Source organism: Mesoplodon densirostris, chromosome 18 (genome assembly GCF_025265405.1).
Source record: "Mesoplodon densirostris isolate mMesDen1 chromosome 18, mMesDen1 primary haplotype, whole genome shotgun sequence".
In the NCBI taxonomy this organism is placed as follows: Eukaryota; Metazoa; Chordata; class Mammalia; order Artiodactyla; family Ziphiidae; genus Mesoplodon; species Mesoplodon densirostris.
This window is the reverse complement of record NC_082678.1, coordinates 44,125,975-44,153,730: the sequence shown is the minus strand read 5'-3', so window position 1 is coordinate 44,153,730 and position 27,756 is coordinate 44,125,975. Positions and strand designations below refer to the sequence as shown.

The 27,756-nt window shown below is 55.3% G+C and overlaps 1 protein-coding gene across 5 annotated transcripts; it reads right to left on the bottom strand.

Moving 5' to 3' along the window:
- Positions 1 to 3,396: 3,396 nt before the first annotated feature.
- DLG4 (discs large MAGUK scaffold protein 4) lies at positions 3,397 to 25,957 on the bottom strand. 5 transcript variants are annotated; one of them, XM_060080771.1, is made up of 20 exons: positions 25,473 to 25,957; positions 17,830 to 17,994; positions 14,327 to 14,380; positions 14,130 to 14,189; positions 13,802 to 13,926; positions 13,534 to 13,703; positions 13,296 to 13,432; positions 13,003 to 13,147; positions 9,416 to 9,711; positions 9,202 to 9,304; positions 8,956 to 9,070; positions 7,414 to 7,590; positions 7,095 to 7,131; positions 6,974 to 7,001; positions 6,794 to 6,841; positions 6,615 to 6,716; positions 6,136 to 6,308; positions 5,164 to 5,273; positions 4,319 to 4,410; positions 3,397 to 4,144 (listed from the first exon to the last, which is right to left on the bottom strand). In XM_060080771.1, the coding sequence occupies exons 1-20, from the start codon at positions 25,500 to 25,502 to the stop codon at positions 4,038 to 4,040; spliced, it is 2,274 nt and encodes a 757-aa protein (XP_059936754.1). In that variant the 5' UTR covers positions 25,503 to 25,957; the 3' UTR covers positions 3,397 to 4,037. The 5 variants fall into 5 exon arrangements, with proteins under 5 accessions (XP_059936754.1, XP_059936755.1, XP_059936756.1 ...); XM_060080772.1 differs by having other exon boundaries at positions 14,130 to 14,180; XM_060080773.1 differs by having other exon boundaries at positions 17,929 to 17,994.
- Positions 25,958 to 27,756: the final 1,799 nt, after the last annotated feature.

The window sequence follows — 27,756 nt, the reverse complement described above, 5'->3', positions numbered from 1 at the left end:
CTGCTCACACTTCTCTCTCAGAGTGCTTTTGACCTCGTGTTTGGAGTGGGCCCCAGACCCAGAGGGTTGGGATTCCACCTTGTGCCTCTCAGCACCCTGTGGGCTGCAGAGTCATGTACCCAGCAGACCCAGCAGAAGAGGTGACAACAAATGGGCAGAGGGGCACAGAGAAGGCTCTGTGCTGACTTTCCAAAGAGGGTGACCTGTGGTTCCCCAAATCTAGCTGAGGCTGACTTGGGCTTGGGTGGAGATGAGACAGGGGAGGTTAGGGGGCTGCAGTAGGGCTGGAGCGCTCAGCGCCAGAAGCAGCGGCAGAGAAAGAGGGGGCTGTGAGCAGGAAGGGGGAGAGCCACTGCACACAAGTTTCAGATGTGAACTGATAAACCCACCCGGGGCTTCAACATCCCCTCCCTGGGGCTGGGTGAGAACTCGCCTGTGTGGAGGGGCCGCAGCGCCCGTCTCCCATAGGCGCGCCCCGTGCTGGCTCCGTCCTCCCCAACCCCACTGTCTTTTGTGCTGGGACAGCCAGGATCCTGTGACCCAGGACCCTCTCTCCTCCCCTTTCCTACTTTTAAGAGGGTGAAAATTTTAGAAAATTGTAAAACTCCAAAGGTTTCCAAGTTTTATTTAACTTTCAAGTTTACCCAGTAACAGAGAACAGATCAAGAGGCCAAGAGCAATAACCATTACCAGATTCTAACGTGTGCCAGGCAGTGTGCCAATGGCTTTACGTGTTTTTTCCCTTTATTCCTCACAAGAATCCAACAAAGTAGTTACTATTCCCATTTAACAGCCAGGGAAACAGGGTCAGAGGAGTTAAACTCTTTGGCCAGTTGCAGTGACACCACGCCTCTCATCTTGACCTACGACCACTTCTTCCCTGGCTCTCTACTGCCTCCGACCATACCTCCTTCACCAGGACCCACGGCAGCCAGCCGGTGCCCTCTTACAGCCCTCCCGCAGGACTTTTCCTGGCATTTATAAAATCCACGTGAAGGCCTCAGGCCTTGCTGACTCCTCTGACCCATATCCTACTTACCTCCCTCCCCTGACCCTGCTCCACTCTGTGACCTCTTTCTGTGCACCACCATTACAAACTTCTTCCTACTTTGCATCCTCTCTCTACCTGACACACTCCCCCACCCCATGCTTCATCACAGTTCAGGTCTCAACTCCAAGAAGTCGCTCCAAGAAGAAGCCTCCCTGACCACCCTGTCTAAACTAGCAAGGACACACACCCAGTGGTCACTTTCTTTCCTCAATAGCACCATCATTATCTTAAATTCCCTGCATTCCTTTACTTGCCACTCTCTGTCCCCACTGGGTAGACCCCCCCAAGTTCCCTGAGGGCAGGGACACTGTGTTCCCAGCATTTCAAACACTGCCTGGCACCAAGGAAGATCCAAATTAGTATTTGTTGAAAAAAGTAGAGGGGGGTGAAGAGGAGCCAGGCTTTTAAAAAATAATAATAAATTTGAAAATAAATAAAAGCAGGAGGGGGGGAAAAAAAAAAAAAAAAAAAGAGGATCAGGCTTTGAACTCCAGTCTGTGTGGGAACCCAGTGCGCCTACCACTCAAGCACATGTGGTCTCCCTAAAGGGACAGGAAAGAGCTCTTTATAGATTTGGAAGAATACATCCTAAACTGTGAACATGCTTCCCTCTGAGGAGTGGAATGAGATGGGGAAGGAACTTTTTTTTAACCACGCGTATTTCTATATTTATTTGCAGTTTTGTAAGGTACGTGTATTAGTGTTGTAACCTAAAACATAACACATGCAGAACTAGGGGATTTTACCCCTTCTCAGTGAACTCTCCTTAACCCCTTAGATGCAGACGGGTTACCTGCACACACCTTCCTCAGCTCACAGCTTTCTCCCTTCAGCCAATGGCAGAGAATATGAGCACAGCCTCAAACCATTTGCTCCTACGCAGAATCAAGCTAAAAGGGTTATTGGAAAAGGCGGTGCTTCTCCATCCAGCAAGACATCAGAATCACCTGGGACGTTTCCTGAAAGGCAGACACCCCCCCTCCCCGTCCCACCCCGAGGACTGGCCTCTGCTGGATAGAGTGCTGCTCAAAAACCAGCAGGGCGATCCAGAGAGGACCCTTGCTTTAAGGGCCACACCTCTGGGGATCTCCACCTCTAGCCTTGGATCTGGTCAGGCCAGGGCAGCACCCCCCAACACTGCCCCCCAACGCTGCCCCTGGGGGTTGGTCTTTTCCATCCAACTCTCAGCTTTGGCAGGGGTGGCTACAAAATTGCCCTTTTGCACGGTTCAGGACTTAACCACCCCACCTCAGCCTTCCTCCCTGGGGTCCCTGAATGAGAGAAAGAGGTAGGTGGGATCCCCCAGCTGGTGCCAGCAATGGCTCATCTATGCTGCAGTTGAGGCTGGTGTGAGGGGAGCCTGTCAAGCATATGAACACTGGCAGAAGGGAAGCTGAGAACGAGTATCTACAGAGCAGCATCTGAGAAACTTCAGTTAGGATTTAGGGCCCAGGAAAACGTGACTCCTTAAAAGAGCCAGAAGTTTTTCTCCTTCATAACATACACAACATACATGTATATGTATGTATGTATGTAATGGACCATTTCCCTTTTTGCCCTGTCTACCAGGAAGCTCAGAAATCATATTTACCCTCATAGCTAATACATCTGTTTCTCCTATTTTTACCTTTGGTATCACATTCTATTTTCCTACCCTTGTTATTTGCAAAACTGCTTCAAATATTCCCTATAGAGATGGGGCAGACATAAAGAAATCCAATGAATATTCACACAGCATTTCTTATCAGCAAACCTCTCTGAAGGTCACTGCCAGAGCCCAGCTCTGTCCACGGCTCCGTGAACATGAACGAAGTGTCCTCACTATTTTCTTTAGAGACCATTGTGCTGCCCGACAGGACTGAGACGGCCCAGGGGAGTGGTCAGGGCTGGGCTACATTTGCAAGTCCTCTTTCTGGGTCTGTCAGTGACCTCGGACCGACCGAGCTCCAGCCCCGCCCCACCCCACCCCCCAGGCACATTCTTCACTAACGACTCTGGAGCCTTGATTTGCAGGTTCCTCCAAGGCCCCTTTCAGGCCACTCTATCCTCTGGGGTGGGGAGTGCAGCGGGGGGAAGAAGGATCTGACCTTACCAGACCCATCCCTATGCTCCCACCCGGTCTCCCCCCTCACCCGGGGCCCAAATAACCAGGCCACACACCAGGTTTCAAGTATCTGTCTCTTCCTTTCACTCTCTCAAAAGAAAAAATAAATAAATTGCAGAAGGCGGCAGCATTTCCAGTCTTCCCCTGGCTCCCGGACACCCTACCCCCAACCCTGCCCCCCCTCCCACATTCCCACTCCCTAGACCCATCCCTCCCCATTCCCCCAAAAAAAAATCCCAGAAAAAAAAAAAAAAAAAAAAGCCACAGTTAGACCTTCCACTCATGCAAACCGGCAAAGAAAAAAGGTGGGGGGCATGTAGAAAGCAGGAGGCTCACAGTGGAGTCCCCCTACTTATCCCCCCAAAAACCACCTTTGAGAAGAAAAAAAATGGAAAAAAATAAATGAGAAATCAAGGGACAGGGGGAGTTATGATAGGGGCAGGGATGACCCCAGACCCTGCCTCGGGAGAGCGCGGAGGCCTGTAGCCCTGCAGCCCTGCAGCGGGGTGCTCCTTGAGAGGGGCCCTGACTTCCACAATGTGTGTGGGAGAAGACGGGGGAAGGCAGGTGGCCCCTGGTGGGTCTGTGTGTGCGTTGGGGGCGGGCAGGGGCGAGGGGTCCTAAGGAGCTAGGGCTCGGGATCAGGAGCCCAGGGCCCCCCCCCCAGACCCCAGGTTCCTGGGGTTCAGGAGTCCAGTTCTGGGGTGCGGGGATACATGCAGAGGAGTGTCCCCCCTCCAATGGGCTGGATCCAGTTAGAAAGGAAATAAATAAGAAGGGGTGGGAGGGAGGCTGGAGGTGCGAAGGGCGTGGGCAATTCAGTCCAGACCAAGGGCCTGGGCGATGGAGGCAGGGCGAGTCCAGGCCAAGCCAGGGCAGGAATCAGAGTCTCTCTCGGGCTGGGACCCAGATGTAGGGGCCTGAGAGGTCCTCGATGACGCGCTTCACCTTGTGGTAGATCTCCTCAAAGCTGTCTCCCTCCACGATGGCTGGGGGTAGGGGGGGAGCAGGGAGTCAGGCCCAGAGGGGCACCTTTTTCTAATTCTCCTATCCACGTGCCGTGGGGCTGCACCCACCCAAAGGGGACGCCTCTCTCTAAACCACCCACCCAGTGGGGGCCCCCTCTTTGAATCTGAACCAAAGGTGCCTTGTGTGCACCACACCTGAGAAGCACTCTGTGAATTCCTGCTCCAGCTTGGTGGCTCTGTCGAAGGCTTTGCGGGCTTGCTCCTCTGTGATCCGCTTATTAATCTCTCTGTGGAGAGTGAGAGACACAGACCTGAGGGTGGGTCCTGCCCCACCTTTTATCTCCTCCATCCAGGGCTGTGAAGTCGCAACCAGTATTTTCTTATCTGGAGCACGAAGCAAAAAATACAATTCCCGGGCTTCCCTGGTGGCTCAGTGGTTGAGAGTCTGCCTGCCGATGCAGGGGACACGGGTTCGTGCCCCGGTCCGGGAAGATCCCACATGCCGCGGAGCGGCTGGGCCCGTGAGCCATGGCCGCTGAGCCTGCGCGTCCGGAGCCTGTGCTCCGCAACGGGAGAGGCCACAACAGTGAGAGGCCCGCGTACCGCAAAAAAAAAAAAAAAAAAAAAAAATTCCCAATATCCTCTGGGGCCACAGACGGGCCCCCTCCCCATGACCCACCCCAGCCGGGTGTGGCCACTCCAGGGACCTCTCCAGAGCTTCATCCTTCCAGCCGCCAGCCCCAGTGAAGGGATTCAGACCCTAACTCCCGACAGCCCGAAGCTCTGGCTCGGCCTATCAGGTGTGTACCCCCAGGGGTTGCTGGGAGTTGTAGTCCTGCCTAGCCCGGGGCAGGAGAAAAGGAAAGAGGCCTGGGAGTCCCCGTATCCTCTGGGTTCCAGCTCTAGGTGCAGATTTCCCTCAAGGGCTGCCGGAGCTGCTGTCTAGGGTTCTGAGGGGACAGTTCAACACAGAGGCCTTCTGAGGCCCAGAGCCACAGGTGTGGGCGAGCAGAGGGGAAGCCCCCTGGGACCATACTCACAGCACATTCTCCAGGGAGCGGGGGCGGATGAAGATGGCGATAGGGTGCAGGTGGGCCGCCTGCAGCCGCCGCACGGCATTGGCCGAGACATCGAGGATGCAGTGCTTCCCCTGGGGGTGGGCAGGGTGGGCGGAGGCGGACCAGCAGGTGGCGGGAAAGGACAGACACAGGTGCCAGGACAGGGCACAGTTCATGGAAAGGTGGGGAACGGGGGATTGGCCGAAAGGGAAATGACATGGATGTCGAAAGACACGTAGACAAGAGAGTTGAGGCAGGAAGGGTATGGATAGACAGAATGAAAGACAGAGAGAAAAAGGCGAGGGGCAGACGGAGGGCAAGGGAGGGGTCAGCACAGGAGGGAGGGAGTGGGGGGAAGGAGGGAGGTGTGAGGAACCAAAAGATGGGGCGGAGCAAGGGCGGGGGGGAGTCGTGAGAAGCAAAGAAAAAGGAGAAGGGAAGTAGGATAGAGGGAGGAGGGAGGGGAGGACGGACAGAGGACAGACAGATGGAAGGAACAAGGAGAGACAGATGGGAGGGAGGAGAGGCAGATGGAGAAAGGAGCCATGGAGGGAGAGGGCAGGGTGGGGGCAGCAGGGAGAAGGTGGTGGCAGAGGAGTGGGAGGGGAGAGGGGTGAGGGCCAAAGGGGAGCCGGCAGAAGGGAGGGACCGAGTGGGGGGAGGCCAAGCCACCAAGGGCAAGGCCACAGGAAGAGAGGTGAAATGGGGCAAGGAGGAGGGCAGAGGAGGAGAGGGGACAGATGGCAGAGCAGAGTTTGGGGTCAGGGACCAAGGGAGGGAGGGAGGCAGGGGGAGCGGGGCACAAGAGAGCAGGCAGGCAGAGTTGCCCAAGAAGAGCAGGAGGTGGAGAAGCGGAGTGGAGACCCAGCAGGGAAGAGACAGAGAGAGAGCGCATTAGAGAGCTGGAGGAAGGCCACGGGGGGGCGGGCAGGAGGACGGCGCCGCAGCTCCTACCTGCTCGGCCACCTCGCGCACGGACTGGACGCTGGTTCCATACAGGTGGCTGTTGTACTGGCCGGCCTCAATGAACTTGTGCGCCTGGATGTCCTTCTCCATTTTCTCCCGGGACGACACGAAGTGGTAATCCCGGCCATCTATCTCATACTCCCGCTTGGGCCGTGTCGTATCTGCCAGGAAGTCACCCCACCACCCAAAGATCTAACCGCCATCCCTCTAGCTTAAACCCTGCCTACAGCGACCCCCGCAGAGTGCCCAGCCAGTCCTTCAGGGAAGGGGGCAGCTGGGGAGACTTCCTCAGCAACCCCGGGTCCTCCGAGTCCCCGGCCTGGAGAGGTCACCATGGAACATGAGGGTGGCTGAGAAGCACCCTTCTCTGAGAACCCCTGTGTCCGGCTGCATCCCAATGCCCGGAAGCAGCTCTGCCTGTGTGACCGCTTGGGCCCCCCCACCCGTTCCAAGGCCCCAGCACTCACGGGGAACACAGGATCCAAACTTGTCGGGGAACTCGGAGAGGAGATCATCATTGGCACGGTCCTTGGTGGGCCCGAGGATGATGATGGGGCGAGCGTAGTGCACTGAGGAGAGAGTGCGGGGTCAGGTGAGCAGAGCAGGGAGCGGGGGTGGCTGGGCCGGTCGCACAGCCAGACCTCACCTTCCGTCTGTGTCACCGTCTCGTAGCTCAGGACCGAGTCTTCTCGACCTAGTGGGAGGCAGGGTGTCGGCAAGGGGGCTCTGAGGCAGGGGCCCTGTGGCCCTGTGCTGCCGTCCCGAGGACTCAAGCGAGGCTCAGGGCCCCTCTCACCTCAGGTCTTCCCAAACTGACCCTACGTACCCTGTGATCCAGAGCTGGAGCCCCAATCCTAGGAAGAAAGAGCAGGCCATGCGATCAGTCAAGAGTCCAGGCCCACGAGCCCCCAACTCTTCCACCCAAGCTCACGGCCTCCTCTACCTACCTTGGCCTTTAACCTTGACCACTCCCGTCGCTCAACCCTGTGGGATACATGGAGGGATGGTGGGGGTGTGTGTAGGGAAATGCCCATTAGAAGCCCGATGGCCTCACCCCGGGCCAGCTGAGAACCCCATCTCTCAGCAGCCCGTGGGCCCCGTGCTCCTAAATGAGGCGTTTGCCAGAAGTGCTCATGTGAGTCACGGTGCCCGGGAAGGCCCAGCAGACAGATTCCCAAGAAGTCAGTAGGCAGACCCATGTCCTCCCGACTGGCTGCCCAGCCTGGGGCCCTTGGGAGCGTCAGTGCCTGGGGCAGGAAGGCTCACCGCCGTTTGCTGGGGATAAAGCCGATGTCATCAGTCTCGCTGTCAGAGTGGACCCGCCGCGCCTGCCACCACTCCTCATCACTGGCGTCGATGACATGCAGCACATCCCCAAAGCGGAAGCTCAGGGCCTGGCTCAGGAAGCCACAGTCCTTGGTCTTGTCGTAGTCAAACAGGGCCCTGGAGGGCAGGCGGCCTTTGGTCAGAGCCTGGTGAGGACTCCGTCCCCCAAGACCCAACCTGGAGGTTCTGCCCCGGGGTCTAGAGACAAGTACGGCCGCTGATGGCTCTCCCACAGGTGCCGTGGATTCTGAGAAACCCAAGAACTGTGTGGGGACCAAAAGCTCTACCAAAACTCATAATCACCATAACTATGAACTGTCATTCAGTCCACACTGTGTCAGGGATCAGACAGGCTATGGATTCAGTGCAATTTCTAGAGTAAGATCTAGAACGGCACCCTCCCAAGAAAGCAGTTGCAGTATGCACACACGTCACAGTCACAGGGGTAACGTGGACTCGAACTCATAAGGGAAAGAAAAAAAGATCACTCTTTGCAAACTCTGGTTACCCTCAGCAGTATGGAACTCCTGTAACGCACAACCCCTGAGGTCAGGACGAGGGAAGGAATGACCGCAGAGGTAGCAGAGATGCTGAGCAGAGCACCGGGGCTGGAAGGATGGGACGGGACCCCAGGACTGCCTGGCATCACCTGGGAGTCAGAACTGACCAGCCCTAGGAGCCAGCCGAAGCCTGCAGGGAGGGAAGGACCCGACGAGGCTCGGGTTTGAGCCGGGCATCTGGGCGGATGGAGGTGCCATTCAGGGAGAGAGAACACTGACTGGGTGGGACAGAGAGCACGAGTGCACGGGAGAAAGAGGTGAGCTCACAGTTTGGGACATGTTGAGTGTGAATGCCTGTGGGACATCCCCATGGACGTGTCCAGAAAGCAGATGGCCAGAACTGCAGGTCTAGACCTCGAGGAAGAGGTCAGGCCAGAGCTGACAGCTCTGAGAGACATCTGCAGAGCGAGTGGCAGGTGAGGCCATGGGAGTGGACAGGCCCCAAAGGGAGAGAAGGGAAAAAGCATCAGACACAGCGCCTAGGCCTGCAGAGAACGAGAAAGAGGAGCCAATGGGAGAAGGAGCCCCAAGAAGGTAGCAAAATGCCACTGGAGAGATGGGGACAGACTGGAGAGAGTGGTGGTCCACCTCCCCTAGACCCTAGACTGCGGTATCCCATGGGGCTGGGGGGCTGCGGCAATATATTCCAAAAGCCGAGAGGCCCCCTGCTCTGCCAGGCGTTACCCTTTGAGTTACCAGATTGTGGGACAGCTGGGGGTCCCAGGGGAGGTACCAGGGTGACCGGGGCTAGTGGCAGTAGGGATCATAGCGACTACTTCACAATGCTAACTTTGCGGGAACGCCAGCTGAGTGTCAGCCGGCAGGGGTGGGGTAAGGGGGGGCCGGCAGGGTTGAGGGGGAAAGCTGGCTGGGGGCCGAAGGGCACAGGAGGACTTGGAGCCCAGCCCGGGAAGCGTCCGACCTGATGTAGAAACCCCTTTTGGGATTGCTTCGCAGGGAGGCAGTCCCTGAGCCCAGGCTGCTGTTCATGAGCTGTTCCCGAAGGTCGTGGATCTTGGCCTCGAACCGGCTGTACTCTGAGGAAGGACAGGAAGGTTCCTGAGCTCGGGCCCCATACTACCGCCACCCTCCCTCGCCCCCTGCTGAAGCCAGAAGCCAAGGAGACAGAGAGCTGAGCCCACGAGAAGGCGTGCTTCAGGCCCGATACCTTCCGGTTTATACTGAGCAATGATCGTGACTGTCTGACCCGCGTTCTTCAGGGCAATGGCAGCCTGCTCATGGCTGGCGTTGCGGAGGTCAACACCATTGACCTAGAGAGAGCAGGAGAGGCTGAGTCACTGGAGATGCGGGCCAAGCTCCAGCCTACAGGGCTCTGCCCTCAGGGGAGGGGGTGGTCCGGGCTGGGGCAGGCCTTCCCTCACCGAGAGGATCTGGTCCCCCTTCCGCAGCTCCCCACTGAGGTCTGCAGGGCCCCCGGCCAGGATGAAGGAGATGAAGATGCCTTCACCGTCCTCGCCACCCACGATGTTGAAGCCCAGGCCCGTGGATCCCCGGTGGATCACGATCCGCCTCGGTTCTCGGGGGATGTCTTCCTCCCCGAGCAGGTCCTTGGCCACCGGGGAGTAGCGCCGAGGGGAGGTGGGGGTCATGGCTGTGGGGTAGTCAGTGCCCAGGTAGCTGCTATGACTGATCTCGTTGTCCAGGTGCTGGGAATAGGCTGGGGGAAGACGTGGGCGAAAGGATGAGATGGAAGTACATGGAAGAAGACAGCGCCCACCACCCCACCTCCTCCCTAGGGAATCAGCAGAGCCAGACTCAGGGGAAGGGGAAGTTACTGTGTCAGAGAAACAAGGCTGGGGTGGTAAAGGGGGCGTCAGGTCGCAGCAATGTCAGGGGCAGGAATTCACAGGTGACGTAGGGGTTGGTGCTCCTAGGGGACAGTGGATCTGAAGGGTATGTGACCTCGGTATGGCAGGGATCACGGAGCCAAGGAGAATATTAATACCAGGCTTTGGGGTTTTTCGTTTGGTTGTAGCATCTCTCAAATCCCTTCATCTATGAAATTCCTCTCCCCGTTTTTTCCCCCTCTTGGCCGTTCATTTGTTGAAAAAACTAGGGCACTTGTCTAGCAGAATTTCCCACATTCTACTAGGAAAATTCTAATAGGTAAATCACTGCTTGCATCCCTGTCCCTGGGGTATTAACCTGCGCCTCTGCCCTGTATTTCCTGTACACTGGTCATCCGAAAAGAGACTCAAGTTCACTTTTGGGCAAGAATATTTCATAGGTGGTGCTGCGTACTTTCTGCATCATGAAAGGATGCAATAATGTCCGGTTGCCTTTTCTTAGGTAAGACAATCTGTAGGTTCAGGTATTGTCAGCCTGATCCATGCATTATAAAGCTCCCCATCAGGCTTTCACCTAAGAGTTTTAGCAGCCACTGATGATGGCTGCCTGGTCCTCATAGTTCACTGGGGACAGCAAAATAGCGCTGATATTCTACATTTTTTTTTGTTTTTGTTTTTTTGAGGAAGGAACATTTATTAGTGAGAATTCGTCTGTAAAAAAGAACGTTCCTGGGCTTCCCTGGTGGCGCAGTGCTTAAGAATCTGCCTGCGAATGCAGGGGACACAGGATCAAGCCCTGGTCCTGGAACATCCCACATGCCATGGAGCAACTAAGCCTGTGCGCCACAACTACTGAACCTGCGCTCTAGAGCCCGCAAGCCACAACTACGGAGCCTGCATGCCACAACAACTGAAGCCCATGTGCCTAGAGCCTGTGCTCTGCAACAAAGAGAAGCCACCACAATGAGAAGCCCGCGCACCGCAAAGAGTAGCCCCCGCTCGTTGCAACTAGAGAAAGCCCGCGTGCAGCAACAAAGACCCAATGCAGCCCAAAAATAAATAAATAAATAGATAGATTTAAGAAAAAAAAGAACGTTCCCATATCAACCATTTGGTTACTCTAAGGTGCAGTTTGTACAGGAAGGGAGAATAAATGCTTGACTCTTTCCCTTTATTTGCCAGTTTTCAGAATGGATGAGTTCCCTAGCATCCTCTAAAGGTACTCAATTATTTTGAAGTATCATTATAATCCTGTAGATTTTAACATATCTAATGAGCTTTGGTTGAATGGCCAGTTTCAACTTGACTTCTGTGTCTTTGACACGACCCTTTCATATCTTCCTTGCTTTCTAGTATGAAAGATGTTACAAGCTCATCTTGCACATTTCTTGCTCAAGATTTGGAATTGGCCCTTTCTCCAAGGAGCCAAGGTTCCTTTTGGTAGGTTATGGTGTTGAGAAACAAGACCATGTGATTTTAATATGGTCTTACAGTATGATTTCAGATTTGGATGGAGCAGTCACATCTCGTTATTCTTTTCCGAAAATTTCTTAGCTATTCTCCTAAATGTATTTTTCCAGTTCGGGGTAGGGGGGACATTAAAATTCTGATAAGGACTGCATAAAATGTAGAGATTAACTTGGAGAAGATTGAGATCTTTAGCATATTATGTTTTTTTTTGCGTCAGGAAGCACGATGTGACTCTCCAATTCTTCAGTCTTCTTTCATGTCCTTCAGGAAAGTTTCATCATTTTCTTCATGTAAACCTTACACACTTGTTGTAAAGCTTATTTTTCTACGAATTTTATAGAGCTTTTCTCCTATGGCAAAAGGGATCTTTTTACCCATTACATTTTATGGCCACTTTCTTAACCCTACATATTATTTCTAAGTTCTTCGGTTAATTCACTTAGATTTTAATCTAGATGGACAAAAGTATAATTTACAAATAAGGATAAGTTTGTTTCTCCCCTTTCAAATGTAACATCTATTTATTCTTTTTCTCTTGCTACACTGCCTGAAAGCTCTAAAGCAGTGATTCTCAAGCAGGGGGATTCCGCCTCCCAGGGGACATTTGGCAGTGTCTCAAGACATTCTTGGTTGTTCTCACTGGTGGGGAGGGGTACCATTTCATCTGATAGACAGAGGCCAGGGCTGCTGTTAAACATCCTACAGGGCACAGAACAACCTCCTACAACAAAGAATGTCAACAGTCCCAACATTAAGAAACTCTGCTCTAAAGCAATGTGGAATAACAGCCGCAGGAAGAGGCATCCTTGCCTAGTTCCTAACTTACTGTACACACTGCTAGGATTTTATCATTATAATGTGTTCATTGTTAGTTGTTGATAGCTATTCTTCAGTCACGTTAAAGAAAATTCTTCTGTTCCTAGTATACTAAGTTTCCCTCCAAAAATAGGATGATGAATTTCATCAAATGCCTTTTCCACATCTATCTGAAATGAACTTACCCTTTTTCTCCTTTAACTTTTTAATACAATAAATCATACTGAGAGGTTTCATAATATGGAACCACCTTTAATTCCCTGAAACAAACCCTACTCTGTGACAATGTTATTCCCTTAATATACTGCTGTGTTTGTTGTGCAACTATGTTATTAGATACTTTTACATCTCTGTTCAGAAGCAAAATTGGCCTATACTTTCCTTCTTCTTCTTCTTCTTTTTTTTTTTTTTTTGCCACACCGCACGGCTTGCAGGATCTTAGTTCTGCGACCAGGGATTGAAGCCAGGCCACGGCAGAGAAAGCCCAGAATACTAACCATTAGGTCACCAAGGAACTCCCTACTTTCCTTCTTTTATATAATCTTTGTGACCATTTTCAAATGCCCTCATAAAATGAAATGAGACATTTTATCTTTTCTTATATTCAAAAAGAGCATAAAAATTATCTACTCCATGAGGATTTGATAAAATTAGCCATAAAACCATCTGGGCCTTGTGCCCTCTGGGGGAGGAACTATTGACAATCTTTTCTAGTTCTTTGATGGTGACCGATTTCCCATCTATTCTCCAACCACAGGAAGTGACAGAGGTTGTGTCCAGTTCAGGGGAAATATCTGAAGAGGAATGGTCACCAGGGATGTCATGGGGTGACTGAGGTGGGGCATGGGCAGCTCTGGGGTTTGGAGGGCTCTCACAGGTTGTGATGTCTGGGGGAGCATAGCTGTCACTCAGGTAGGCATTGCTGGGCTTGGCCACCTTTAGGTAGACAACATCATACGTGTTCTTCAGGGCTGCCACGGCATCCTCATGCATGACGTCCTCCAGCCCCACACTGTTGACCTAGGGTCAAGGGAAGCAGAGCTCAGACAGAACCAGAAACATCCTCAAGACGGATGCACTGAGGGTGAGCCGATAAGGAAGCCTGGGCCTGCTCAGGACCAGTAGGCAAGACCTAAGTGTGGGCTAGAAAAGTGATGGGGGTCCTCACCGCCAGGATCTTGTCTCCAATCTGCAACCTCCCATCCTTGTGGGCAGCACCCCCTTCGATAATCTTGGTTACATAGATGCTATTATCTCCGGGGATGTGCTGGTTCCCTACACCTCCAGCGATGCTGAAGCCAAGACCTAGATGGAGGGGAAGGCAGAGGTGGGTGCCCAGGTACCTGGGGAGCAGGCCTTGGGGCAGCGGACAGTGGGATGGGGGTGGAGACATAACAGGTTGCTACCTTTAGGCCCCTTGATGAGCTTGATCTCCATGAGCTTCTCAGCCGGGGGCTTCCGGCGCATGACGTAGAGGCGGACGATGGAGCCTGCCTCTTTGAGGGCCTCCACCGCGGCTGAGTGGGTCACCTCCCGCACGTCCACTTCATTTACAAACAAGATGCTATCGTTGACCCTGAGGGCAGCAAAGTGGGCCTGAGCCAGGAGCTTCCTGCTGCCCTGGCCCTCCCTTTCAAGGGAACCAGCATCCTAACCCCTGTCTCTTCTCCCCACCTGAGACGGCCATCCTGGGCAGCAGCCCCACCAGGAATGATCTTGGTGATGAAAATGGATGGGTCGTCACCGATGTGTGGGTTATCAGTGCCACCTGCGATGCTGAAGCCCAGACCTGAGTTACCCTGGGCAGAAGGAGGGGAAGAGGGTCAGCTCCCCTCACCGCCCACTCTAGACAGGGCAAGAGGGTAGGGGAGTGGGTCGGGGAGTTGTGACCAGAGCAGGAAGGGACAGGGTTAAGAGGCTGGCCACAGAGAAAACGTGGGCACAGAGAGAAGCACAGACAGGGAGCAAGGGGGGAGGACCTTGGATGGAGGAGCCTGCTCACCCTTTCCAGTGTGATCTCCTCGTATTCCATTTCCCCCTCCGTCCCGTTCACCTGCAACTCCAGCACGGGCCAGAAACACAAGAGCAGTGAGACAGACTTCCTACCTGAGAACCTGGCCCTACCCTGGCTGCTGGGACCCAAGCCCTCCCTGTCTCCCTCCTCTCTTCTGTAATGGCCACAAAATCTAAACAACTCACATATCCCGGGGCTTCTAGGGTATCTGTGTTGACAATCACAGGGGGAGAATTGGCCTGTGAGGGGAAAAAGGAGACGAAAAGCTGCCTGAACCTTGGCTCAAGAGGGAGCCGGTAACCAAGAGTCCCACCGGCCTGGCTACCTTCTCAGCCTCTTAACCCAGCCCGCTCTGTTACCCTTGACTCCCTGAAGGACCCAGCCTCAGTCCATGTTACATACACACACACATACACATGCTGGACCCAATTCTGCCCAGCCCAGGCCCCCTGCATGTGGAAGGAGGTGTCTGAGAAGGAGGAAGGGAGAGACAGCCAGATAGGGGAGCAGCAGATGGTAAAGGGTTGGGGGGGGCGCCTTGGGGGGGGAAGCGTCTCACCGGATGTAACACCACAGAGTGTTACATGCCTTATGTGCTACACACAGACACCACAGGGCTTATGTCCACTGGGTCCTGCTCCCCCTTCCTGCCCCCATCCCTGTCCCTATCCGCCCACATACACCCAGATACCTTCATAACCCTCCCTCAGATTTGCCCCTCACTTTCACACACATTTGCCCTAAACCCTGGGCCCCGGGAATCCGGGGTTCCCCCAGATGCAGGCCCCACCCTCCCTCTCGCCCACCCACCATTCAATCTACTCCTTCCTCTAGGGACCCTGTTGCCTAGCAACGGTATCTAAGCCCAGCCAAGGCCTGGGGAGACCCACCTCCTGGAGGCCCCGTCGCCAGGACAACAGGAGGGTGAGATGGGGCGTGGCCTAAGGGCAACCAGATTCCCAAAGGCAGAAGGGATCCTCTAGCCCCGCCTTTCCTGACCTGGGCCCCGCCCCCTCCCCCCCACCGCCCCGTTAGCCCGGCAGAAATAAGTCCAGGCTGAGGAGGATTGAGGGCGCAGCGCACCCTGAATAACTTCCTTTCCTCCCTCCCGTACGCCCCTCACCCTATGCAGTGCAAAGAACATCAGGAAAGGGGAGTGGTGAAAGACATCCGGGTCCTATCCTCTCATCTACTCTCCGCCCGCCCACCACTTCATCCGGGAAAGGGTTAAAGTGGGGTGTGCCCAGGTCCCTGACGTCAGTCGCCTCGACGCAGCAGGGTCTCTAGATTCCAGGGCGGAGCCCGCTTTAGGCCGGTCCTAGGGGCTTCCCCAATTGCCTGGGCAACCGAAGCCACGTTTCCATGGCAATGGGGGAAGGCGGCCAAAAGCCTCCTTCCGGGGTCCCCAACCTATCTCCTCCTTAAACAAGTATTTATTTGGAGCCTACCAAGCGCGAGGCACTCATCACGGATTCCCCAGACTCCTCGCTCTCTCCTTCAAAAGGGGTCCCTCCTCTCTCCTACTGCTATTTGTCCATACTACACATTTTCAAGCTCTAGAGTTGATTTCATATCCATAAATCTATTAACACCATCCTCCGACCCTTCAAATCTCAGCAGATGCTAACTGTCCAACCAATAGCCACTGACTGCCCAACTCTCATCCGCACGTCCATCCTCTATCCCACAGCCTGTCCTCAATCGCCATCCCCATCCTTATCCTAGAATTTCCTTTCCCAGGCCCCATCTTGTATCCGCAACTACCTTCATTTGTGTCCCCTCCCTCTCTCTACCCCACCCGATATCCTCCATCTACATCTCTGCCCCACCCTTCAATTCGCATCTTCCATTCTCCATCCACTTCCCTGTCCACTTCCCTGTCCGCATCCTCCCATCCAGGCCCATCCCTTATCAGTCTCCTGCTCTTATCCTCCACCTTAATTTCTGATTCCCCAGAGAGATCAGCACCACTCTCCCTTAGTTCATCCTCAAACCCTCAAGATTCTATGACCAAATCACAATCCTTCATTCTCAACCCATTCCCCCTCTCCTCTGAAAATTGAGGCTTCTCCTGTCCCCCAGCTCAGGCCTTGTCGTGGGACCTCCCTCCCACACTCATGGCCTCCAGCACTCTCTCCTTCCACTTCCCTCTGCTTCCTGGGCTCAGATTCCAAATCTCCCTCGTTCTGTACTAACTACCACCTTCTCTCCTCTTCTCCTTCCCCAGGGACTTCATGGCCCCATCTTGGGGGGAAAAAAGCATCTCTAGTCTTCTTCACTCCTTGTAGCCCCCAGAGTTTCACAGGAATCCTCTGCACCATCTCATCTCCAGAGCCTTCCTTTCCTTCCTCTCAATCAGCTCGACCTGCTGCCCTGATTTCACAGTCTCATCCTCGTCTGTCTCCTGGCCCAAGACCTCTTACCCTGCTGTTGTCTCTCCACTTTGCTACCTGCCTGAGAACAGTCTTTTTCTCCCTCTCCAACTCCTCTCCTACCACATCCTTCTCACCCCAGAACCTACTGCTGCCCCCTCTCTGCCTCCTCATCTCTAGGCTCAGAAACCTCCTCACCATCTTCTTGGTGAAATGTCAACAACCCCCCCTTCCCAGGGCATCCCACAAGATCCTAGAATCTCACCCCTCACCCCACAGTGTTCCCCTGAATCTCCCTGCTAGCCTGGTACACTCCATCCTCCCCAGCCTGTGCCCCCAGAAGAGGACATTGAGGGGGAAGAAGTTGGGAAGTGGCCTGCAGAATGGAAGGTCTCAGAAACAAGGCCTACCCAAGACTGGAGAAGGGAAAACATACGGTGAGCACAGAAGATAAGGGGAAACAGGTGGTGGTGAATAATAATGGGGAGACACGGGGCGGGGTGGGGCATAAAGAAATCTGGGTGGAGGTGAGAGCCCAAGAGGAGGAGAGAGGGGCGGCATAGGAGGAAAGGAGAGAAGTGATGAGTAGGGAAGGGGGTAGCTGGGAGAGGGGGAGCCGGCTGCCGAAGCAGAGGACTGATCAGGCCGCAGAGGGCCTGAGCTGGGGATCAGGGAGAGGGAGAAAGAGAATGCGTGGGAGGAAGAGACAGACAGCATCTAGAACCAGCCCGCCAGCCAACAGGGAGGGAAAGGCAGCGAGGCGGGTGGCGCACAGGAGGGGTGCAAAGGCCGGGGCAGGGGATGGAGGCAGAAAGGCCCGGGCGACTAGTCTCAGGCCAGACAGATGGAAAGGGCTGGAGAGCCAGGCCCAGAGGCCGGAAGTTGGGGGGAGGAGGCAGCGAAGGGACAAGAGCAAATGAGGGCAGCGCTCTGGCCGCAGAAAATGGAAATGGAGGTGGAGGGTGTACAGGAATGAAGAGGGCTGGGGCGCGAGAGCATCCTGGGGGATGCACACATCTCAACACACGTGCGCACAGACACGCAGACACACACACACGCGCACACACACAAACACACTCCTGGCTGTAAGCCCTACACCCACTCCCAATTGCCTGGCCTCTCTTTCTCCTCTTTGGTAATCAGGTGTTTCCGACGCCCCAAATGCCCCCTCCCTCCCCCGGCCCCAGGAGCCCAAGCCCAGCTCCCCAGCCCCGGCCTCCCCCCACCTACGGCTCACGCCCTACCGGGCCTTGGGGATGTTGTAGCTCCGAGGCTCCGAGGGCCGCACTGGGGAGGGGGCCGCCTGAGTCTCCTACCTTGAGGGGGGAGAAGTGGGCGTGGCCCACGACCCCTTGGACGGCCTCGAGGTGGGACAAGTTCCTCTCCGCCACGTGCACCAGCTCGGGGGCGTTTACCTGGTTGGGGAGGTGGGCCGGGCTGTGCTCCAGAGGGGGCGTGTCTTCATCTTGGTAGCGGTATTTCTGGGGACGGGGACGGAGGCGTCACAGGGGCCGGCCCAGCGCCTCGGGCTCCAGGCTGCCCGCCCCGGCGCGCCTCCTTTTCCCCCCCGCCAGTGCAGTGCGGAAGGCCCTGGGGCCTGGCCAGCTCCTCCCCCTCCCTGTCCTCCAGCCCATTGGCTCCCCTCTCTCCACCTCCCCACATCCCCCTCTCCCGCCAGGGCCTCGGCACCTCTCCTCTCTTCCCAAAGCCCTGCCCCATCCCCCAACTCCTTCAACTCCCAGCCTAGGACCCCCGCCTTCTACCCAGCACACTCCTTCCTCTGGCGTCCGTTTCCTCACCCCTCTCCCAGAGCTCCAGCCCCTCTGACACGTGCACCCCCGTTCTCTACATCCATCCCCAGCGTCCTTGCTTTCCTCATCAGCTTCCCCCCATTTCCTCTTTACCTCAATCCCACTGCCTCCTTCCAGTTGCTTCTCCCACTCTGTACCCCACCCCACCCTCCTTGCCTCAGTCTCCCCGCTGCAGCCTCTACGCCTGGAGTGAGTGGCTCTCCAGCACCTTGCAGGCCCCAGGCAGGGACTGCAGTCAAGCCCTTCAACTAGCCGGTACTTGGCGTCACCCACCCTGGCAGGACAAAGCTAAACCCGGCCAGCTGGCCTCGCTGGTTCCCAGGTCATCGGCAAAGGGGCCCCAGGAGTCTACCCCGCCTCTACAAACGCCCACAGCCTAGGCAGCTAATCGGATATACTAGAAGGAGAAGGGGGAGAAAGGGGGAGGTACAGAGACGGTAGGGGCTCAGAACGGGGGCAGGAATGGGTGTCAGCTTCCAGGTTTGCTGACTGCAGAAGGGGGTAGAGCCTCAGAATGAATTCATGGTCTCCCTCCGGCCTCTTGGAGTGAGAGACCCAACCTGACCCCTGACTCGCTTCCTAACTAACCACGTGCCATCTCAAGGGCCTCCCATACTACCTTAATAGGGACACCAGTAAATAAGATTAACTGGGGACCAGAGAGAGGAAAAGGGCAGCTGGAGACGGTGAAGGGCAGCGCCCCTGCCTGGGTCCTCCCACATCTGCCTCTGCTCCCATAGAAGCAAATCCTCCCCAACACCAGGCTCCATGGCGGAGGGGGAGGCTACCATATGCAGGGCTCCCCCAGAGACTGGAGAAGACAGAATACACTCCCCAGTACACGTGGGTGAAAAGAGAAGGCAAGATTTCCCTCTCAAAGAAAGTATCTGAGAAACTGAGAGGACCCCAACATTTGGAGACCAACAGTTACAAGGTCAAACTGGAGGAAACTTATCAAGGTCAATGCCTGATGCTACAGTATGATTCTGAAAATTCTGAGGATGAGGAACCAAGGCAGAGGATGTAATCCAACTTTGGCCGTGGCTAAGGATGAAGTAAGAGAATAGGAAGAGGAAGATGGTACATGGAGACTCTCAAACCCAGGACACAGAGACAGCTGGGATCAGGAGCACCTTGATACATTTGAAGAGCCTTAAAGAAGGAAAACAGGGGCTCATCAAGGTACACTCTGTTTTCTGGCCTTGGAGAGAGACTTGACTTGGAGACAGTCTTGGAGAGAGAATCCCAAGCTCCCTCCAGGTTTCGATATCATGAACACCAAAAGTGGAGAAGAAGGGAAGCTAGGGGAAGTATAAGCTAAATAATCCTCCTCAAAGCTGGGCCCTCCTGGATAACAGAATTCGATAAAATGAAAGAGGTTGTCATTCCACACCCTGAAAAGGTGGTCTTCAGCCTGGACAGTGCGAGATCTGAGGGACAGAGCCCCAGAACTGGAGGGGCCAGGGAGAAAGGGAGGAGGCAGCTGTGCCCCCACTTCGCAAGGCCCCCAATTCCCTGCATGATACATGAGGCAGGGCCAAGGGTTGCAGCTTCAAGTTTTGGAGTCAGGGGAAGGGTTTGAGCCCAATGCCCCTCCATCTTTATTCACCCCACCTCACACAGAAAATTCCTGAATCTCGATGAAGAACTGTCAGGGTGCACATAACGAAAATGGAAGTTTGCAAAGGGACATTTCATTGTTTATTCTAGATAGGAGAGGAAAGTAAATTTGTAGCACAGTGAGACTGCAGACACCTCTCCCTGCCCCATCTCCATGGGGGGCGGGGGTGTCTCGGACTGAGGAAAAGGCTCCTCCTGATTGGGAGACAAGGTGAGGGAGATGGGGAACAAGGAAAGGGTACCAAAGTTTCCAGAATGTGGCTGGAGGAGGTTAGGGCCTGTGCTCAGTCCCTGGACATTTTCTAAGTAAATGTAGTGAGGGAAAACCTCTGGAGAGGTGGGGCTGGGAGAGAGTCATTCAGAAACTGCAAACTGGTAGGTGGGGGTCGGGGTCAGCACCTCTCATCCCAGATGACAGGACAACTAAAGCAGCACAGGCAAGAAAGGAGGATCCCCTCTTTTACCCTACAGGGACTCAGGGCCACCGCGGGGCGACAGCTCCAGTGCTATTGGGATCAAGTCTGAACCCCCAATATATTAAGGCATAGGATAAATCAAAAGGCTGGGGGTCGCTGTTGTTCTTTCCCCCTTGGCTCCCTCCTCACCGGAGCCCCAGTTACAAAAATGACCTGGAACCCAGCCTTGTACCCCCAGAATAGAGGGGTGTGAGTGAAAGTGGATGATCATAGGAGGGGCGACCCACTACGCCTGTCCGCGAGACACTGCAACCCAGAGACCCTGCCAAGCAGAAGGAAGAGCGACAGCACTTGAAGCTTGCACCCTGAGATTTGGGGGGTCCGGGAAGAGGGGAGCGGGGCCGGAGCCCGTACCGCGGCACGTACCACGCAGAGACACATGGAGGCGAATCTGTTCCGAGCCGACATGGAGAAGGGGAGGGGACTGAGGGGAAGGGGTGGGTGGGAGAGCAAGGGTCCCGGGGTTGGGGGAGGGGGAGGGGCAGAGGGGCGGGGGCTGCGGCGGCCGCGGCAACTGGAGGCTGCAGCTTGGGGTGGTGGGGGGGGAACGGCGCCTGCGCAGTGCGGGAGAGCGTCACGATGGGAGAGAAGGGGTGAGGGGAGACCCTCTTAGCCATCAACTTCCCTGGTTCCAGCTGTTTCTCTGTGCACTTCACCTTCCACAGTATATTCCTATTCCTTTACAAATAGACTCACTCCTAAAATTTACCAATTTATCCCTCTGGTTCTCTGGGACCCCTTATTCTATCTAATCTCCCACCCCTAAAATCACCAGGCCCTAACTATCACAAAACCTCACTGGACTCTCAGGGTGCAGGGAAGGAAGCAGCACTTCTCCCTCACTTCAGAAGGACCCCCAAGGGATCTACACTGCCTCCCACAATCCCCTCCCCCCAACCTCCCCAAAGATTGTTAATGTAGACAACATCCCCACAGATGCCAAGACACCTCCTATTCTAACCAGCGGGAAAGCCCCACATGATAGCCAGACAACGCTTTCCAAGAGTTGAAGGACCACAGATCCTGTTGTGCCCTCAAATTAATCTACCCTTTAAATCATCCCTATTAAAATTATATCTATTCCCCCAATCCACTGACGGAGACCTTGAAATTAGTGCAGCTATTACCCTTGCTCTAATGTAAACACCCAAATAAGCAGTCCTCAAATTTGTTTGGGGTCCCCTGTCCAAATCCTTGAACCTAATGAGATACTCATGAGTTTCTAATATACCATTCCCCAATACCACCAAATTCCATTTCAGGGAATATGTAATGTAATTTAAAGCTGACCTTCTAAATTCAATTGAAACCTCTTCAATTTATTACCAAACCTTTAAATTAAGAGATGTTTCCCTATTCCTTTTCTTTCCCCCTTAAATGCATACATTGCTCCCTTTTCTGGCTGCCCTCCCCTACATCTCAACATTCCCCCACCATGATTCTGAATTTTAACTTTGTTGGAAGATTACTCCCAAATATATCTATCTCCCCCACACCCAAGTCTCAAAAAATTTTTACCAAAATAAGATCTGGCCTGCAACTTGCAGTGACCCACGAATCTACCATAACACCCCAAAATGACTGCCTCAGATGTTTTGCATTTTGTCCCAAACTGAACCTGAAAGCATCTCTTCCAAATATTCTCCCATTGAACGCCCACCTTTCCAACTCTTAAAGCCCAGTGAGCAGTCTCCTAAAATCTGCTTCTCTGGCTTTTCTAAAATGCCTACATATGGTAGAGAGGACTGACTTCCCTAGAACCTGACCCGTGCCCCCTCTCTCCCCGTTGGTTGGAATCTGTTAGATGCGCCCCCGAGATGACCCCCAAGGTCCTAGTTTCATATCTGGATAAAATGCTTGGATCCGGGAGCCAGTGCGGAAAGGGCTGAACTCGAAATTCCTTCTAGAAAAGAAAGTGCGCAGGCCCTCGTTCTCCACCAGTGGGCGCTGTGGCCCATTAAGACCCTCCCCCATCCCCCATTTCCTTTTTCCCTCCATTTTCCGTTTCCCCGTTGCCCGGCAACGCAGCAATCCAGGACTTCGCTGTCGCCTAGCAACCGTCTCCCTGGAACATAGAGCTGAGGTAGGAGGTTTTGCTCTGATGAAATCCGAATAGGCCTCCATCTTAGGAAAACTGAGACGTCAGATCGCCCAACCCCCGGATTCTCCTTTCCAAAGACCCCCGCGCCCCGCAGTTTCTTAGACAACAAGCCCCTCAAACCCTGTCTCCTTTCGGCACATGGGACCACGCCACGCCCCTGCCGGGTCAGCCCCGCCCTCATTTCGGGCCGGTTACCCAGCCCTAAGGCCCCGCCCCTTTCGTTGCCCGCCACCCTTGGTAGAGTAAGCCAGACCCCGCCCACCTGCCTCCAGGAGACCGCGCCTCCGTCCACTTCCCGCCCATTCGCTCCCCCGGCCTCGCCCACACTGCCCCTCCGCCACGCCCCAGTCGGCCAATGAATGAGGCCGTTGGCCACACTGCCCCGCCCCCGGCATCTTAGCTTTGCCCAATAAGGACCACCCGGAGGGTTTAACCGGTTCGCCTCCCGGACTCTGGCCAAATACCCCCGGTCTTTCCCCACTTTCCCCCCTCCCCCACTTGTTCTGCTCCGCCCCCCGCCACCCTCGCCCGGCCCTCAAGTCCGCCACGCAACTTCAGTCGTCGCCGGTTACCATGGCAACGGCGGCAGCAGCGCGGGGAGAAGGGGGAGGGACGGGGGCGGAGTGGGAGAAAGAGATGCTCAGAGACAAGAGATACAGGCAGAGAGCTAGGCACAGAGTAAGACTAAGTGACAGCTATAAAGGCAGACTTAGCACAAAGCACAGGACCTGGCACATTGTAGGCATTCAATAAATGATCCTTAAATTACTGCGGCAGAAGTCTAAATATAGGCAATGAAAGATGGAGGACTCAGACGGAGCTGGGAAGCTCAACGACCGCAAGGCATGAGCACCGTCTACCCCACCCAGCATTTTGGGGGAGGACAAGTGCCATGTGCCCCCTGCTGGCTCCTCCTAAGCTAACCCTCCGCTGCCCTGGATAGAGGTAAACCACAACTCCCAACAGCCCCAGGGGCAGCAACTCGCCAACACTGACGGATCTTGCGCCTCAAGGCCTTATGGGACTTCGAGTCCCCGCCATCCCGAGACTGACAAGTTTTCCGGCCAAGGAACGTGGCAAGCCTGGGTCTCCACACCTCTGTAAAACCACAAAATGCATGATCCTCTCTGCGCAAGACTCCTTCCTTCGGGGATGCTCAACCCTGGGCTCCACCGAAGAAGCAGGATTCTTGAAGGGAAATGAATAAACCCATCCTCCCAGAATAGCTGCCATTGCAGGCAAGCCCCTCACCCTTGCTCCTGTGTGTGTGTGTTCACATGTTGGAAGCAGAGCCCACACATTCCACCTGGCTTTCTGTGTACACCTGCACATAAGGGACCATAGCCAGGGAGCCTAAGGCTAAGCGGCAGGCTAAGGGCAGGAGACAGGAGGAACTGAGAATCAGACAGACATTAAAGGAGAGCAGGCCAAAGAAACTGAGGCACAAAAATCCACTGAAACTACAGGGATGGGAGGAAGAGGTAGTATGGGAGAAAGCCCAAAGCCCACAAAATGTGGGATAAGCAAGTAGCTCTGGAGAGGCGGTGGGGACTTGGACTTAAAGGTCCCCAGCCCCCAGTCTCCTCCATCCATGCTCACACATGCATGACGCATGTGTAGATGCATGTGTATATACATATGTGAGTTTGTGGCAGGGAACATGTGTGTCCTCAGCTCCCTCCCCTGAGAATCTGCAGCTCCCACTAAATATAACCCCCTCCCCAGCCTGTGACTCACCCAGACCCCGCCTCCCCGGCCCCCACTTCCTGTCCCACCCCCCAACCCCCAGCTGCCTGCCACCCGCCCAAGCCACCCTCCACACACCAGGCATCCAGCTTTCCAGTCCCAGAGTCTTAAGCCAAGACCTAGGTATTCTGCATCCCACCAGAAGCTTGCTAGTGCTCCCCATCCAAGATCTCCTGCACTTGCCAGGCTCCAACCACAGGGACACCCTTGTACAGATCTTCACTGCTGCCAGCCCGGCCTTTCTCCTACACCTTCTCACCCCAGTAACCTTAAATACAGGTGTCTTCCCCCACCTTGATCCCAAGTGTCAGGGGTAACAGGAACATTCCCCTCCATCTGCTCTTCTCCCTCTTTCTCAACCAGGGGTAGATTCAGTGTGGGAGGAAACGGGGATGTTGGGCACCTGCCTGGGCCACCCCCAAATTTTGCACCACGCACCTGGTGCCCCTCCTCAAATCCCCTCTCCCCAAACCTCTCATCCTCCTCCTCAGGAGCTGGCAACCTCAGCTGCTGCAACCTTCTACTTCCCAAGGGAGTACCCCAAATCCTAACCTCACCTGGTCCATTCCCTCAGGTGATCCTATGTCAGGCCCCAGCTCTCTGACAACTCCCAAGTATCCCCATTCCACATGATCAAACCCTAAATTGACAGTTCCCTCAAATTGAGAGCGCCCCCAAATGTATCAGCCATGAGACGCTTCTTTTATAGCCTGAAGGCCCACCCCTTCCCTGACAGCTGACACCCCCAGACCAGTCAGGTACTCACAACCAGTAACCTTCTACCCTCAAGCCAGGAGCCCCGTGAAATTGGGCAAGGCACCTGGAAGCCAGCTTGTCCCCCAAGAGGGAAGAGGTCCCCCCCGCCATGCAGTCCACCTTCTAACATACAGCAAGCAGGACTCCCATGTGAGCCAGGCTTCTCCTTAAATAAGTCTCCCTCAAACATCATTGGTGAACCTCAAAATCCACCAGATGCCCCAAGTCACAGAATACCCCCAATTTTCCATTTCCCTCAAAGGGCTCACTCCAGGGGGCACCTGTGGCCAAACCCAGCATTTTCCCACCCCAAAACTAAATTATGACCCCCGCAGATACATCTTCTGATGCTCTCACCCCAGGGCCCCCAGCCGCGGATTAGGCCTAACTAACCCCTCCCCACGAACTCATACCTTCCCCCCAGTTTATAGGTCCCCCCTCATGCTTACCTTGGTTGTCACTATACAGAGACAGTCCATGTTGGGGGGCCTGGCCGCGGCGGCGGGTAAGGGGCTCTGACTTCATCGGAGTTTCGTTCCTCCCCTCCGTGGGTTCTCACCCCTCCCCCCTCCGCACCCCACTTTTGCAGGGGGGGCCAGGATGGGGGGAGGGGTGAGAGGGGAAAGGGGGGTTGGAGAAGGGAAGGGTAGGGGAGCGTGGGAGGGAGGGGAAGGGGGCCCTAAAAAGGGGTCCCCAATGGAGGGGAGGGGGCTTAGGGAGCACACCCCGATTCTCAGGAGGGGCGGGGGCACCGGGGGCAGGCAGCCCCGGAGTTCGGGGGCTGGGGCATGAGCTGAGGTGGGGGAGGGGAACTGGATTTCGGGGAGCCCCGGGGTAGCGGGGGGTCTTGCCTAACGGCCAGGGGCTAGGGGCCGTGGCGGGGGAGTGGGGTGGGGGGGGTCGGAGGCGGCAGCGGCCGAGGGAGCCGTGGAGCCGAGGAGGGAAGGGGAGAGAGGAGGAGAGAGGAAGCAGGGGGAGGGAGGGAGGGAGGGAGCGAGGAGCGAGAAGGGTGGGGGGGGTGCCTTGGTAGAGTTAACTGCTTCCGCGCTGGCAGGAACCCGGATAATGGGAAAGGAGAAGGAAGCAGGAGCCCAGAGGCCCTGAGGCAAACATGGAGTCTCGGCCAGCCACCAGCGATGACAGCAGAGGCAGTGAGGAGGGAGTTCATTTCTCAGATGAGGAGGCACACACAGATGGGCTGGGAGCACCCGGGGTTGTTGAGATACTGGAGAAAGGCCATGGTAGGGGGTAGGGAGTGAGGGAGGGGCTGGCAGGAGGGAATACCTGGGGGCCTAGTGCTCCCTCAGGATTCACAGAAGGAAGCCTGAAAAGTGACTGCGTCCTAGACTCTTTAGTGCCTGAAACTGGGGCAGGTAAAGAAGAGTGGGAAGCAAGAGGGCGAAGGGGCTACAGGACCGGAAAGAGTGCATTCTCCTTGCCCCTGACTCAGGATGTTGTCCCCAGGGCCCCCAAGTCTCAGGTTCATATTAGCAGTACTTTGGTCCCCCTCCAGCCCTGCCTGCTCCCTTGGGAAGTCAGGCCCCCACCCTCACCCCTTTACCTGACTCTCTGAGATGGAAGCCTCATAATAGTCCAGGATGTCTGTTACAGGAACAGAGCTGAGTTAGCTCTCCCACCCCACCCCCCACCCCATCCCCCCGCCTCCCTGGCTGCCCCTGCTATCACCTCCCCTCCACCTGCCTGGTAAGGACAGAGGAACTCCTCTAGCCAAGGCTGGTGGACTGGATGCTGATGGATGACCCCTGCCCGGGGCTCCTGCTTGTATCAAATGATCTCCAGGCTCCGAACCAGCCCCCAAGTTCAGTAATTGCCCTCACAGGCACAGGCCAGCCCTTTCCACCACCGCCCCCCAGAAAACTGGGGTGACTCACCCAGCAAGGCCTGGAAGAGGTCACTGTGCAGCACCGTGAGGAGAGGGGGTGCCCATCGCAATAGTGGGGGGGCCAGGAGCCAGAGGGCTGACCTGGGAGCTGGTGAAATGCAAGTGAGGGGGGATTGGGACAAGGAAGAGAGAGAGAGACCAACACACTCACCTCCTCTTCCCCAGCCTTTGCCCTCTCACCCCAGACTCTCTGGAAAGGTCCAGGGAGAAGGATCCCTGGGTCCCAGCCCCCCACCAGCCCCCAGGCCTCTCCTTCACAAGGACTCCTGTTTTTCACCTCTTGGTCCTGGTCCCTCAGACATCTCTCTCTTCTCTCACTTTAATCTCTCTAATCCACCGGATCAGAGCTGAGCTGTCTTCTCCCCACCCAGCCTGAGCTGTCAGGTAAAGTAGGCAGGCTTGACCCGCCCACCATTCCATTCTTCCCAGGTCCCCAGGCACCACCGCCACCACCACCTTCCCCCTCACACGCTGGCCCCTCTCCCCAAAGCCAGGCATGACCGCAACATTTTCCTGACCACCGGGGAACAGGGCCAACCCCAAGGGGCTCTGCTCTCTCTTCTCAAAAGGAGAGGAAGCTGTCACTCTATCCTCCTGGGCCTGTCCCCAGTGAGAATGGCAAAAAGAGGGGCATAAATTACCTGGGACTTCTTGACCCAGAGTAGACGTGTGTGTGTGTGTGTGTGTGTGTGTGTGTGCGCGCGCGCGTGCGTGCGTGTGTGTGTGTGAAGGGGACAGGACATGAGAATTCCTACAGTTCCTCTCAGGACTGGGAAGAATCCATCTGCCCAGAGGTCCAGAGGTCTGCCCTGAGCACATGGTCTCAGGAA